This window comes from Pseudorca crassidens, chromosome 7 (assembly GCF_039906515.1).
Source record: "Pseudorca crassidens isolate mPseCra1 chromosome 7, mPseCra1.hap1, whole genome shotgun sequence".
Classification (NCBI taxonomy): Eukaryota; Metazoa; Chordata; class Mammalia; order Artiodactyla; family Delphinidae; genus Pseudorca; species Pseudorca crassidens.
The window spans coordinates 44,960,883-44,976,443 of record NC_090302.1 but is presented as its reverse complement, the minus strand read 5'-3'; the positions used below and the strand labels follow the sequence as shown (position 1 = coordinate 44,976,443).

The 15,561-nt window shown below is 36.6% G+C and overlaps 1 protein-coding gene across 4 annotated transcripts in view; it reads right to left on the bottom strand.

Moving 5' to 3' along the window:
• Positions 1-416: 416 nt before the first annotated feature.
• The window catches only part of CARNMT1 (carnosine N-methyltransferase 1), a 40,185-nt gene continuing 25,040 nt past the window's right edge, over positions 417-15,561 (bottom strand). For 2 of the 4 annotated variants that reach the window (XM_067744136.1, XM_067744139.1), the window contains exons 6-8: positions 15,259-15,372; positions 4,645-4,748; positions 417-3,938 (exon numbers count right to left, since the gene is read on the bottom strand). In XM_067744136.1, the coding sequence (XP_067600237.1) occupies positions 3,837-3,938; positions 4,645-4,748; positions 15,259-15,372 (320 nt within the window). In that variant the 3' untranslated portion in view covers positions 417-3,836. Of the gene's footprint in view, positions 3,939-4,644; positions 4,749-10,723; positions 12,812-15,258; positions 15,373-15,561 lie in introns of those variants that run through there. The other 2 variants (XM_067744138.1, XM_067744137.1) reach the window with 2 other exon arrangements.

Below are 15,561 nucleotides of genomic sequence, written 5' to 3'. Positions count from 1 at the left end.
GGCATGTACTACTAGCATGTTTGTGAAAATGAGGGTAACCCTCCATTAAATTTTACTTGTGCCCTCTGTCCCATTACCTACCATTATATTTCTTTACACTTCCCACCAAGCTTTTGGAATCTATACTTATACCTGTCATCTTTGATTTTTTTCCCTAAGATTGCACTGAAACTTTTTTCAAAGGCTCACCATAAATATTAAAGGTAATGTCCTGTTACCAATCTTCATCTTTTTCTATCACTATACAACAGTCAACACAGATTGAAATCACATTTACTTGTCCACCATATGCTTTCACATATTCACATACAGGCATACCTCAGAGACATTGCAGACTTGGTTCCAGACCATTGCAATAAAGCTAATATCGCAATAAAGTGAGTCACACAAACATGGTTTCCCAGGACATCTGAAAGTTATGTTTATACTGTCGTTTATTAAGTGTGCAGTAGCATTATGTCTTTAAAAAATGTACATACCTTAATTTAAAAATGCCATCATCATCTGAACCTTCAGCAAGTCATAATCTCTTTGCAATGGTAACATCAAAGATCACTGTTCACAGATGACCACAACAAATACAATAATGGAAAAGTTTGAAATATTGCAAGAATTACCAAAATGTGACACAAAGACATGAAATGAGCGAATATTGTTGGAAAAATGGTGCCGACAGACTTGCTCAACACAAGGGTTATCACAAACCTTCAATTTGTAAAAAATGCACTATTTGCAAAGCACAATAAAATGAGGTACGCCTGTATAATATTTCACAGATAGCACATACGATCTCATAAAAACCCACTGAAGTAGGTGGTATCAATCCTGTCTGATAGATGAAGAAACAAACTCGGAGCACCTTGCCCAAGATCACAAATAATAATTCAGGAAAAGTATCTAAGTGCAAGTTAAGTGCTCATCCTACTAATGGCTGGTCCTGGAATTTTCTTCTACTGGTTCCTTTACAATTCTTGGTTGATTATTTAACAAAACCAAAGACCAAGATTAATTAGTATGAGGCCCAGCATACTCAGAAACCAAGTGATCATATTAGAAGCATATAAAAATAGGCTAATCCAAGGGTTCAAAAGTATTATGTGTTCAATTAAAATTCCCATGTCTATGGTTATGAGTAATTTAGATGGAAACAACCAAGCAAATATTGTTTCATAGCAATTGGCAGACTTTAATATTCAAGAAAAATTAAGTCCATCATACACATTAAAAATATAGGAAATTTCATGCAGACATGAAGCTTCCGATTAAGCCTTTGTGGCAACTTTTAGAATGAGAGTTACATACAAATACAGTGCATTTTACAGTTCCCAAACTTCGTAATTTTATACTGTGATTTATACAGCTTCTCTTTATATTTTACATATCCCATCTTGCTCACTTGATTAATATACCCTAGCCTGCATTGCTTCAGATTATGTAAATTTAATAAAAAACAACAACAAAAGCAAGCACAGTGACCTATCTCCTCCCATTTGATGAAAATGAATGAAAACATTTGTGTATAGAGTTATTTAAGAAAAATGTTTTAAACTTTAAGGCTTACACACTTTAGTAGCTATTTATACACATAAGAAATACAAAATTAAATCCTCCAGTGACACCTCTATTATTGATTGATACCACAATTTTCAAGTTTAGAATATATTAACTACAAAAGCTATAAGAAAAAGAGTGATGCAAATTTGTGAAGTACGTTTAAAAAACAGTATTCATAATATGAGGGAGAAATTAGAAACAAATGAAATGATTTCAGAATTAACTAAAATATAAGCTATAATTTAGAAATATAAGTAACATTATTAAAGAATAAAACCTGATAGCAAAAATTTTAAGTAATAATGCCAACCCATTGGTGTCAACCTGTTTTTCCCTCTGAGAAAACCAAGATCGTTTGTTTTGATACAAGTTGTAAAAAAGTGAATATTAATCAGTGAATAAAAAGCATTTCTAAATTACAAACAGCATGATTCCTTTCCTTTCAATGGCTTTTTTAAAATACTTATGCTCCTTTTAAGTTTCTTTCTTTAAAAGAAAATAATAAATTTGGGGGCTTTTTCCCCTTGCAATTAATTTCAAGTTCATCCATGTGGTAGGTAAGGAGAATTCCCACTAAGTGAATATCTGCCAAGTACTGAGGAACACAAAAAAGAGAAACAGTTTTTCAGAAATACTCAACAGGTTACATACTCGTGTCCATAACTTGACAAATCAAATTAACTTCACGGAATCCTTCACTGCATCATGGGCATAAAGGCCACAGGAGCTCCTGTAGTGTATGCAGAAAAGGTCCTACTGGTAAGATGCCAAATCGCGTAGTGACTCCCCCGCACCTAACTGACAGTAAAGGTCTAAAGATTTCTAAGTAAGTTTTCCTATGAAAACATGACATTTATGCTACCAGCACATTATTGAGATTAAGTCTATCTAATCCAAATTGCCACAGAGGTCACTTAATATCATCACAATCATCTGTGAAAATATTCAATATTACTTCCTTTTCTCCAAGAAAAGGTTAAATTAGTCATCTCTACTTATCAAGCTACTGGAAAACAGGATAATAAACATTAAAAAAATACAAAGGAAAACTCCCTCCAATAAAGATCCGCTAGAGGTAGAAATTTAAAGCAGCATATATACTGTTTTAGCTACAGCTATCAGGGAACAAAACTGGTATTAATCTGAAATTATATTAATGGCTGCTTCTTACAATATTAAAGACACAGACCATGGGCAGTAATTTATCCCTAAATTTCATAATCAAAATTTCTCCACATTAATACTATCATGACAGTTTTTACTAGTATATAATTGTTTTAACGGAAAAAAAAGTGCTTGCTTTTGTAATTCATGTAACCTAAAGAAAAGACATTATTGTAAACATCTCACTGACAAACTCTGTATTCATTTATAGTTTGAAATCATACATTTCAAATGGGCAGATTTTATTCTTATGTCCCCAGTTTCCGAGCAGTACCTTTAATAAAGGCTTTTGTGCCTCACTTAGAATGCTGAGATCTCATACATTTCAGAGTGATCCATGATGAGTATGCTTTCAAAAAGCGTTCAATTTAGTGTGTCCAAAAGACTTAATTTCTCAGTTATTTAAAATGCATTTTACTGGCCTGTGATCCTATGAATTCAGCACTTCATAAAAATGAAATGTTTGATGCTAACTATAAAGTCAGTTGAGCTAGAAAATAAAATCAAATAATCTGAATGATAAAAGAATAGATGCACATTTTACATATAGATTCCTTAGGTCCAAAGTAAACAAAATTCCCAATTCCAGATGTTGAAAGTGACAGAGGATCCTTAGACTTTTTAAAAAATAACATGTGCAATGCGTACAAAAGAACAAAAAAGGAGATTATTATGGACTTCAATACTATTAGTCATTCATATGGCAGACTTGCAATGGACAGCTTCATGAAGACACTGGAGACAAAGTTTTTTCTACTGAAAGATAATTCTGGGCTTCAAGGAAAATGTATACTTGAAGACATTTCCTCCATTTTTACTTGTGTAGTACAAATATGCATGGCATAGTATGTTTCTGAAAAAGCAATAGACATATTAAGAAAATAGACGCTATTTCTTAATTTTGTTAGGAATAAGAAGGCACCACTGACTTGAGGTTGTGTCCTGTCATTGTGATAGTTGACTTTGAGTTGTTTATTTCAGCATCTGCTATTATTAAACTTTTTTCCTTGTGATACCACTTGAGATTGTGTCCTGTCATTGTAATAGTTGACTTTGAGTTGTTTATTTCAGCATCTGCTATTATTAAACTTTTTTCCTTGTGATACCACTTGAGACCGTTATTGTGGTTTACGGACCACAAACAAGACACATTCATAGTAGTACTTCATCATGGAGAGATCATTCACAGTATATGTTGACAAGACAGATTCTTTTTCCACCTGAAATGCAAACAATAATCATAATGATGATGATGATGACAACCATGGTGCTATTTTAAACATATTCTGTATATTAATTCATTTATTACACACAAGTACCCCCTAAGATTGGCACTATTAGTAATCCCACTTTACCAACAACAGTTTTGCTCAAGGTCACACCACTAATAAGTGGTGGAACTGGAATTCACACTCAAGAAGTCTAATTCCAGAGCTTGAACTGTAAACTACTATAATATGTTGCTTTTCTTTATCTTTAAGAACAAACCTGTTATTTACTTTTTAAATGAATCAAATGCTTCTAAATAAACATACAACTAAAACACAATAGTCAAAGTATCATGAAACCTTATAATCACATGATAAGGAAAGACTGAACAGTACAAAAGTACATACAGTTAACAATATCCCTCTTACACCTGCCCTCCCACCCTGTCTACCTGGTACTTTTCAGTCTACAAAGGCCAATATTATAATGGTCAGCTACCACTTATTGAAAGGTGATTACACCAGAGATTACTGTTTTCCATTTACATACATATTATCTCAAATCCTTATAGTTCTAAAAGCTAAGTATTATTATTTTCACTTTATGGGTGAGAAAACAAAGAGGTTAAGAGGTAAAGCCAGTAACTACCATAACATCACCATTCCTGTTTAAGTGCTTTGGAAGTTAAATTTTGGCAATACTTCATTCCATCCTTACCTCTACCTGGAATCCATACTGCAGGACAACGTTTTTTATATCCTCATAGCTCAATTCTATGGAAAGTTCATTTGCCAAATTTTCAAAGTGGTATAGCAGAGGACCTATGGTTTAAAGATACTATGAATGAACTACTTAAATATAAACATGCACTAGTAGCCGTTTAAACTGAACTCCAAGTTGAGAAATAAGTTGGGTAGAGGATGAAACGTAAAAAGGAGAGGTAAAGAACCATTACATTTGCCAAGGACAAGTATCCAGACCACTGAAACTTTGGCCAAGTAACTGCCATTTGAGTGCTGGGCCTACATTCATGGGGAGCGAGACCCTCTGGTATAACCGCCTTGCACTGTGATTCTCCACATCATGGGCCTTACACCTGTAACTCTTAAGGTCCTGAAGGAGTAGCTGAATCACAGAATGCCTAGTCCCCAAAATGCAAGGGTATACTGTAATTATAATTCCATAAGTAAATGCAAAACTGCAGTTACAAACTGAGTATCGCATGAAAACAGAGAAGAGTCCTCAAGCCAGACTGGGAAGGAAAAATGCAGGGGTAAGGGGGGTTGGAGAGTGATAGGCTGGGCTTCCTAGAAGGAAAAGGTGATACGAGAGCTGGCTTTTTTTTTTTTCCCCCCTTCTTTTTTGGCAGCACCTCGTGGCTTGCAGGATCTTAGTTCCCTGACCAGGGATTGAACCCGCGCTACCGCAGTGAAAGCACTGAGTCCTAACCACTTGACTGCCTTGTGCTGGCTTTTTAAGAGCACAGTTCATATCCCAGCTCTAACACCAACTAATTGTGTGCCTATGAACAAGTCACTAACTCTGTCCCATCTGTAACGTGACTTTAACGTGAGATAACACACCTGGCATATTGTAGGCACTAAGTTCATCAAAGCTATTACAACTTCTTAAAATGACATTCCCCCTTTACTATTCTCTCACTCCAGATATCCAAGGAACTATCACCTGACTCAAACCAAATTTTCCAATCTTTTAGTCTCACATTTTGCCCAATCTATCGGCTTTATCCAGGTAACATTATCATTCCAAAGTTATACTAAAGGATTAATCTAGACAACCATCTCTGCACCTTTCATTGGGTTAATTATAAACCCTGAGACCAACTCACCACCCACACCCCATCCCCACTGCTCATACCATGTGCTAATAATCACAAGAGATAAAAGTAACAAGACAAAGTTTCTGCTCCCAAACTGCTCACCACTCTGTGGAACATACTTACTTAGGGTTAAAAGGTTTTTCTTCTTCTCTTTTTTATTGTACATAAACCACTAGAAAAAAATAACTATAATTTATATATTAGTGCTCTTTTCAAAAGATAACAATGACTCCCCACCAAACTACTCACTCTATCAAGCTTCAATTCCTTTTAGCTGGATTAGTACTAGTAAAAATGAAAGATGCTACCATTTACTGAGCACCTGTTGTAACCAAGATCATCCCAAAGCTTTTGAAGCCTTTTATTAAAGAACGCAGAGCCTCATAGCAAAGTCTTTCCAGCTCTAAAGCATATGCTGTTCCTTCTCTATTATTTTAAGAACCTCCAACAATATTGTTTTATTATATCTACATAAACACATTCCTAGGCCAGATTTTACTTCTACGTATGTTTTATTCCATTACAAGCTATATGTCTTAGGTTTCTTTTGAATCCACCATAATGCCCAGCATAGCACTGAATGTACAGTTAAGCATCTGTAACTTTACCACCCAAAGACAGCCATTACAATTGCGCTGTATTTTTCAGTCTCCTATCACAAATGGTACTTCAACAAATAGCTCTGTGTATATTTCAGATTCTCCCTTACAAAGAAATTCCTTGAAGTGAAATTTCCAGGTCAAAGAGAATAAACAGGGCTTCCCTGGGGGCGCAGCGGTTAAGAATCCACCTGCCAATGCAGGGAACACGGTTCGATCCCTAGTCTCGGAAGATTGCACAGGCCGCGGAGCAACTAAGACCATGCGCCACAACTACTGAGCTTGCACTCTAGAGTTCGTGAGCCACAACTACTGAGCCTGCGTGCCACAACTACTGAAGCCCACGCACCTAGAGCCCGTGCTCTGCAACGAGAGGCCACTGCAATGAGAAGCCTGTGCACTGCAATGAAGAGTAGCCCCCGCTCACTGCAACTAGAGCAAGCCCAAGCGTAGCAACGAAGACCCAATGCAGCCCAAACTAAATTTATTAAATAAATAAATAAAATAAAACAAAGAGAATAAACATTTTTACTGACTTGATTCAAACTGCCAAAATGCTTTCCAAAGGAGAAAATAACAGTTTTCACTCACAATTGCAATGGTAAGTACTTGTTTTAACACCTTACTTAGGAAGGGGTGGGAATACAATGGTACAGTCACTCTGGAAAACTGGTTGGCAGTTTCTTGTAAAGTTTTCCATACATGCACCACATATGACCCAGTAATTCCACCAGTAGGTACTTATCCAAGAGAAATGAAAACTTGTGGCTACAAGATTTGTACTCAAGTGTTTATAGCAACTTTATTCATAATCATAATTTGGGAACAACCCATATGTCCATCAACCAGTGAAAGAATAAAAAATGTAGTATATCCATACAGTGAAATATTACTCAGCAATAAAAAAGAAAAAAGCTACTGGTATATGCAACAAAATGGATGAATTTCAAAAGCATTATGCTAAGCGAAGAAAGCCAGACACAAAAAGCAACTTACTGTATGATTCTATTTATATGGTATTCTGGAAAAGGGAGAACTATAGTAACATAAAACAGAGAACTGCCAGGTATTAAGGATGAGAAAACTGACTACAAAGGGGCACAAGAGACCTTTTGGGGATGATAGAAATGTTCCCTATCTTGACAGAGGTAACAGTTACATGATTATCCAGCTTTCAAAATGCATCAAACTGTACACTTAAAAAAAAAAGGGTGAATTTATTATGTCAACTATACCCCTCCCAAATCTAACTTAAAAAGAAAAAACACAGTAAGTATTTGCTAAATTGGCAAGAGGAAAACAACAGGCCAGACATGATTTCATCTGCATTTCCTTGAGGCTGAGCAGTTTTTCACATTTATTACCTGGTCGCTCATTCTTTAAATGAATGTTTACCAAGCACCTAGCAAATACCTGGCACTGGATATATAAAGATGAATAAAACACTGCCACACTCCTCAAGGAGTTCTTTATTTTCTCAACTCGCGTGTCTCTTCACATTTTTTAATGGAAATAACAGAAGAAGCAAAGAAATATTTTTTCCTTGACCATAAGTATAAAGCAAGCTCAGTAAGAGAAAGCTAAAATAACATGAAATTTCATAAAAATAAAATCAAACCAATGAGTAATCCTAACACTCAGAGATAACCACTTGAAAACTTAATGTATCTCCCTGATGCATTAGCATGAGATATTACGTATATAGTTTTGCATCTTACACTTCATTCGGAACATTTCACTATTTTATTGATTATTTCTGGAGAATGGTTTTACTATGTGGCTATCCTATGACTATCCATTCCATTACTGTTAGAAATGTAGGTTCAGTCTAAGTTTTCACTCAGTGAGTATGTCCATTAATTGGTCTTTAGTCTTCACCCATATCTAATTATTTCGCTCTGACAGACTTCTACAAGTATAATTAACCTAACACATGTACGTAATACTGAATGCAATTATGTAATAGGTTAGATGGCAAGGCAAATATTTGAGGCTTTGTGGGCCACATACAATCTCACCCACAAATTCTTATTTGTGTGTCCCCCTACCCCAACGCTTTAAAAAATGTAAAAAATACTCTTAGCTGGTGGGCCATAAATAGGCGGCTGGCTAAATTTGGCCTGTGGGTGATAGTCTGCCAAACCCTGACCAATGTATGAATTGTTAAGATTTTATCATACATTATCAAAATGTTTTCTTCTTGAATAAAGTTTTATTACTATACTCCCACTAGCAGTACATAAGCACACCCTATCTCACTGTAGCTTATCTAAACATCAAGCAAAAAATTTAAAAATCTACCCAATATGATACATGAAAAATGGCATCTCATGTATATTTATTTGATTAGCAATGAAGGTGAACATTTTTCCCCCTGTATATAGGTCATTTACATTTACTCTTTTATAACTTATACATTTATGTTGTCTGTCTATTTCACTTCTGAGAAGGTTTCTCTTAAAGACTTTTACTTTTTTTTCCCTTTCCAATTTTTTTCTAATTAAAAAAATAGAGCTCATTGCAAAAATACAAAAACATATAAAGGAACTTCTGCTTCCTGTAAAGGCAGGTTAGGTTATTCAGACCAATGTTTCTACTGAAAACAACTAAAATTGGCGTATATAATTTATTTTTTTAAATCTTAAAAATAAAGAATACATGGCAAGTTACTAAGAAACTACCAGGAGCCCAGAGGATTAACCAGAGGTAAAGCTAGATGCCATTTTTTTTACCCTGAGGGTATTTGACTATCCATATGAAATGGGCCTGCAATTTAACAAACTCTTTTGGCCAGGGTGATAAAAAGACAAAACTCTGAGCCTACCAAAGGTAGGTCTGACAGATCACCCAACATTATATTTGGAATCTTACAGGCTATCTTCTTCTTCTTTTTTTTTTTTTAATTTTTTTAAAAACATCTTTATTGGAGTATAATTGCTTTGCAATGCTGTGTTAGTTTCTGCTGTATAACAAAGTGAATCAGCTATACATATATAACCCCATATCCCCTCCCTCTTGCGTCTCCCTCCCACCCTCCCTATCCCACCCCTCTAGGTGGTCACAAAGCACCGAGCTGATCTCCCTGTGCTATGTGGCTGCTTCCCACTAGCTATCTATTTTACATTTGGTAGTGTATATATGTCCATGCCACTCTCTCACTTTGTCTTATGGGCTATCTTTAAGGTAAGAAATAAGTAAACTGAATTCTATCCTTTAACCTGGGGGTGGGGGGGAAGGGGGTTGCAAGGAAAGCTGACCTAGTGCTTACTAAACAAGGGGGAAAAAAGAGAAAAAAAATAATTTTGGAGAGATATTGTAAATCATGCTTTAGCCCTAGGGTAGATTTTCAGCTTAATTTTACATAACATGAGTGGTCCAATGAACCTCAAGTCCAGGTTTTAGTTTAATATTTAATTTTAATTTAATTTAGAATTTAATATTCTGTTGTTTTTCTGATAATGTTCCAATCTTCTCCCAGAAGCAAATGCACATTCCTTTGGAGAAAAAACCCTTTAATGTAGGTCTCCAGAAATCTCCAAAAGTAACTTCTCAAGGGCAATGAGCAATAAATAAATGGTTAAGGTCCACAGCCCAGGGAAACAAAGAACCATAAGCAAGAACCAGCAGGAACAGGAGAAAGCAGAGACTCACCTGCAAAGACTTGAGATATTACAATTATTGGACAAAATACACTCAGTATTTTCAAAGAAATAAAAGACTATCTTGAAAATATATTCAGAGAATAGAAGATTCTTAAATGACATAGACCAAAACACACAAACAAAACAAAACAAAAAACCCACCTAATAGAAATAAAATAGATATTAGACACAGTGAAAGAGAGAATTTGTGAATGGGAGGACAGGTCAGAATAAATTATCCAGAATGCAAAACAGAGAGACAAAAAAATAGCAAGTAAAGAGAAGTGAAAGCTAGAGTGAGAAGGTCTAAAATACATTTGATTACATTTCCAGGAGAGAAAAAGAATGAGGGAGAGGAGATTTATGAAATAATAGAAATAATACGTGTTATTACTTATTTTGATGCTATGCTTGTCTCATATTGGCAAGTGGAGACCCTTTTTTAAGCTAAGATTTTTCAGAACTGATGAAAAAATTTACAGACTCAGGTAGCCCAATAAACTGTATAGTTTTTGTTTTTGTTTTTGTTTTTGCAGTACGTGGGCCTCTCACTGTTGTGGCCTCTCCCGATGCAGAGCACAGGCTCCGGACACGCAGGCTCAACGGCCATGGCCCACGGGCCCGGCCACTCCGTGGCACGTGGGATCTTCCCAGACCGGGGCACAAACCCGTGTCCCCTGCATCGGCAGGTGGACTCTCAACCACTGTGCCACCAGGGAAGCCCAACTGTATAGTTTTTAAAAAGAAAAAATCACAACTAGATGTAATATTGAACCTGAAAAAACTACAAAGTGAAAAATCTTAAAAACAAAACTGATTACTTAAAGAAGCAACAGTTAAAATAGCTAAAGTCTCAACAGAAGCTAGAAGCCACTGGAATGATATCTTCCATGTACTGAAAGCTATATGCCAACCTTGTGTTGCTTGGGAACTAAAAGTACCAGCATAAACTCATGATCTATAAACATCAACTGTGTCTATAGACATAGAAGGGTACAAACATATACTTCTAAAAAGGTCTAGAAGCAATACCATCGCAGTGGTAAAATCCAGATTTTCATTTCTACATACCATTCCCCACTAAAAGGAACCAGGAATCCTTGGAAAAAATGACTGACTTCAGGGATCTCAGGCAGAAAAAGTATAAGATGAGCCTGGTATACCTGGTTATGCCAGAACGGAGGTGCTCAAAAAATGACAGGGATATGTCAAAAGGACACAGGAGCCAGCTTGAAGGAGATCCCATTTACCAAATCTGGGATAAGTTGATTTAAACCATTTATATCCTTAAGGTTCTAAAAGTTCCAGTTAAGAGACAGAGATTATTAGATTGGATAGTGAAAGAAAATTTAACTGTATGCTGTATATAAGAGACACATCTAAAACATAAAGATACAGAAAGGATTTAAGAGAAAAAGATCCACCATACGATTATTAAAAGCTAGTGTAGGACTTCCCTGGTGGCGCAGTCGTTAAGAATCCACCTGCCAATGCAGGGGACACGGGTTCGAGCCCTGGTCCAGGAAGATGCCACATGCCGCACAGCAACTAAGCCTGTGCACTGCAACTACTGAGCCCGCACTCTAGAGCCTGCGAGCCACAACTACTGAGCCTACATGCCAAAACTACTGAAGCCCGCGCACCTCTATCCTGTGCTCCACAACAAGAGAAGCCACCGCAATGAGAAGCCCGCGCACTGCAACGAAGAGTAGCCCCCGCTCGCCACAACTAGAGAAAGCCTGCGCGCAGCAACAAAGACCCAATGCAGCCAAAAGTAAATTAATTAAAAAAAAAAAAAAAGCTCATGTAGCTATACTGACATGCTGACTTAAAGAAAGATGGCTTGCATCTGTGCAAAACAGACAGCTGGCACTCAAACTCCAGCAAAAAGTTTTATAGTCAGGGTAGGGAGGTGTTGGGGGTAGGAGTAGGGTGAACTGGTGGTCACTGCCTGATCATTTTCCAATGCAGACTTTTAATTAATCCTCTTCTTTTCTGTCCTACATTTCATACTCACTCTCTACTAGGCCATGCTTTCATAAATTCTGCTCCTTTTCCATTTACTTTTTCCAGGGAATTAAACTTCTGGTCTCCTGCCTGAGCATGGACTGGAAGGGGGCATAAGGTAGGCATCTTGGTTACATAAGAGGTCAACTGTTTCCTAAATATAGATTTTTCAACTTATGTTGTTTTCATTTGGTGCCTCATTTTCCAGGGTTATTCCACGTCAACCAGCTCTATTCACGTGGGTCTCTTTGCACAACTTATCCACCTACCCCATCTTCTGAAATACTGTTACATTCTTTCGTCCCCTGATGACATCCCTGCCATTATTTGTTCGTGTGTTTTATACCTTTTTATAAACTGTAACAAGATCTCAGTGAGGAGATAATGTATGTGTTCAATCATCCACCTTTTATAGGAAATCGTTCATGTTTTTAAAAATTCTGTAGGTTTACAGTGCTTTCAAATCTGATAGGCTCCATTTCTCATTACGCTTTACAAAGACCTCCTTTGGTACTTTAACCTGTTTCTCCTTCCAGATGAAGTTAGATTCAATTTGCTAATTCCCTGCCCTCCGCTATCCAACTATAAATGTATCAGTGCATGGGCACAGACACGCACACCTACACCCCCACTTTTAAAAATAAATTCTGTATAAATGCATTTAAGGGGTACTGATCACCATGAAAAACAGTTGCACAGGATGCACAGGCATTCTTCTGCATTTTGCCAGACCAGAGCCTTTCCCAAAGGACATATGCAGAAGAGTTCCCTTGAAAAGCTCACTAGTTTTCCAGAACCTAGGAAACATTAAAGTGAATACCTTAAATACCTCTTAAAGCATTTTATAAATTAATAATATTCCCAACTCTAATCTCATATAATGTCACTAATTTTTCATTACAATTTAACTTCCAATGTAACTTTTTAGTATTCCAGAATGGCTAGCAGTTACCTCTCTCATTACATATGAGTATGTTGACATTCTGGTCTATGTAAGCATGATTAGGGTGAAACTGTCCCCGAAGGGCTGGGGACACACTCTCAGTTTACAGATAAAACTAATTTTCCAAGTCCACATGGCTGAAGCCAAAACCATAGGAATGTTATGAATTTACCAATATAAATGCCATTTTATTAAGTCCCTTGGCAGCAAACTTCTGTGGCATCTTAACATTACTTTGATCCTGATTTCAAATTCTGAAACAATACATCCATTCATACACCTAACAGTTGCTTAAAATTCACTCCAAGTGAGGAAGAGGCATTAGATTCCTGCCCTCATCAAGCTTAAAGACTAGTAGGGGAAACAAAAAGATCACTGACTATACCACAATGTGTTAAATGCTAGGGACAGATTCTGTGAGAATATAAAAGAGAAATACAGGATATTTAACCCAATCTGAAAGGATCTCCTGAGCTGAGTGTTAAAGAGCACATAGGGAAGAGCCAAATGAAAACAGAGAAGAAAAAGAAAGGGCTTCCTAGGCCAGAGGACTAGCACCTGAGGTCAGGGCAGCGGCAGTAAAAAAGAAAAGGAAAAAATGAAGCTGAGACACAAGATAGAAGAAAGATCACAAAGGGCACTACACATCCAGAAGAGTTTAGGTTACCAACAAAGTTAGACTTTTATGCAGGGAGTCTGTCAGGGATAGATTTGCACTTTGGGAAGATCACTCTGGTGGTAAATGGAAAAACTGAAAGAGGTGTAGAGGGTTGAAGATAACTTGAAAGCAGGGATACTCTTAAGAAAACTACTGCATTAATCCAGGCAAGCAATGATGAGGGCCTGGACTGGGGCATTAGCACAAGGTTAGAGCAATGGTTTTTGATCAAGGGTAGTTTTGCATTTTTGGCTGTCACAACTGGGGAAGTACTACTGGAATCTAATAGGTACAAGCCAGGGATGCTGTCAACCATCCTACAGTGTACAGGACAAACCCCCAACCCTCAAATGACTGCATAGTCAGAATAATGCTAAGTTATAGACTGACCCAGCACAAGCCTGCAGAGGAGCTGATTAGGCATTCAAGGGGTTGGATGGGGGCTGTCAGCCTGTCTCTGCCATATATAAGCTCCACAACCTTTCTGCTAGTTACTTAACCCAAGATTCAGTTTCTTCAATTATAAAATAGCAATAATCCTATTTCAACATAGGGTTGTTTTGAGACTAAACAAGGTATTTTTAAGTGGCTAACATAATGCCTAACCCACAGGGAGCAAATACCCAGTAGGTAATGTTATCTGTCAATCATTCCTCAGGAAAAAGAATACTTTTCTTTTAAGGAAGACCCAAGGTTAGAGATATTTGCTTCATATCATGGCTACAGTTTACAGCTGCTCTCATCTTTCCTATGGACTTCTAAAGAGAAGTCTGGAAAAGACCTACTACTACCTGTAGGCTTAGTCCTACTGGCTAAATCTCTGGTAAAGTCAAATCATTAAAGAGAGCACGTAACAGAACCCACCAACAAAACTACACCAATACTGAAGACACCAAGGACTCAATGTTTATCTGACTTTTATGTAATATAAAGTCTTCCTTAGTATGGATTATATATCCTACTAAAAAAGACAAGTATATTTACCTTGATTATCATTATTCTCCCTTTATTTTAAAGGAAGAGTATAAAATTGGCAATTTCCCTTAGACTCTAGATGGGAAGGACCACGTCATACTCATTATTTGATTTCTAGCACGTGGCAATAGGATGCAGTAAAAAGGCTTTTGCATAAATTAAATTATATTTCTACCCTTTCTTAAACTCAAGGTAGTCACAAAAATTATCATACCTACTCTTTTCCTAGTATGTATATGTACTGGGGAGGAGGTTTCCAGGGGAGAGATTAAGTGCTTTCCCTCAAATGTTTCATTACAGAAATAAAAAAAGAACACTTCCTTCTTAAAGGAAGCGTTGTCTCCATGGAATGGAGGGTGGGGAAGATAAGGGAACGATTATAATCAAGTTAATAGTTAGTACCTCTTTGAAATTATGACTGCTGTGAGACTGACCTAGTATGAATATACAAATTTTGGGGGTTCTACTGCTTTTGGAGGAACTAACTATGATTGGAGGAACTGTACCACTAACTAGAATGCAGTCTAAAGGAAACTGCAGAGGTTTTAAAACATGTATGACATAATTACAACTTCCGTGAACATTTAGTACTGTGAAGTTACCAAATGCAGAACAGCTCTAAGTACTCAGATTAATGTGTAAATTCTAATAAATACTGAGGAACTTACCTAGATTTATCCAAATTCCACCTGGTTTGAGTATTTTCCATATTGTGTCAATATAATCAATTACATTGTGAGCTGTGTCTATGAAGAAACAGGTAGCAATACAGTCCCAAGTACCTATTCAAGGAAAATCAAATTACTACATGTTATATTATTTTGCCTTTCTTTTAATGAATTCTATAAAGGTACCAGTTACCTCTTTACAGACTATGAATATTTCATTTAACTGCAGGGGTATAGAAGCTAAACTCTTCCAATCAACTGCTATAATCAAGGCTACCAAATAAACATTTATGAGATACTTTG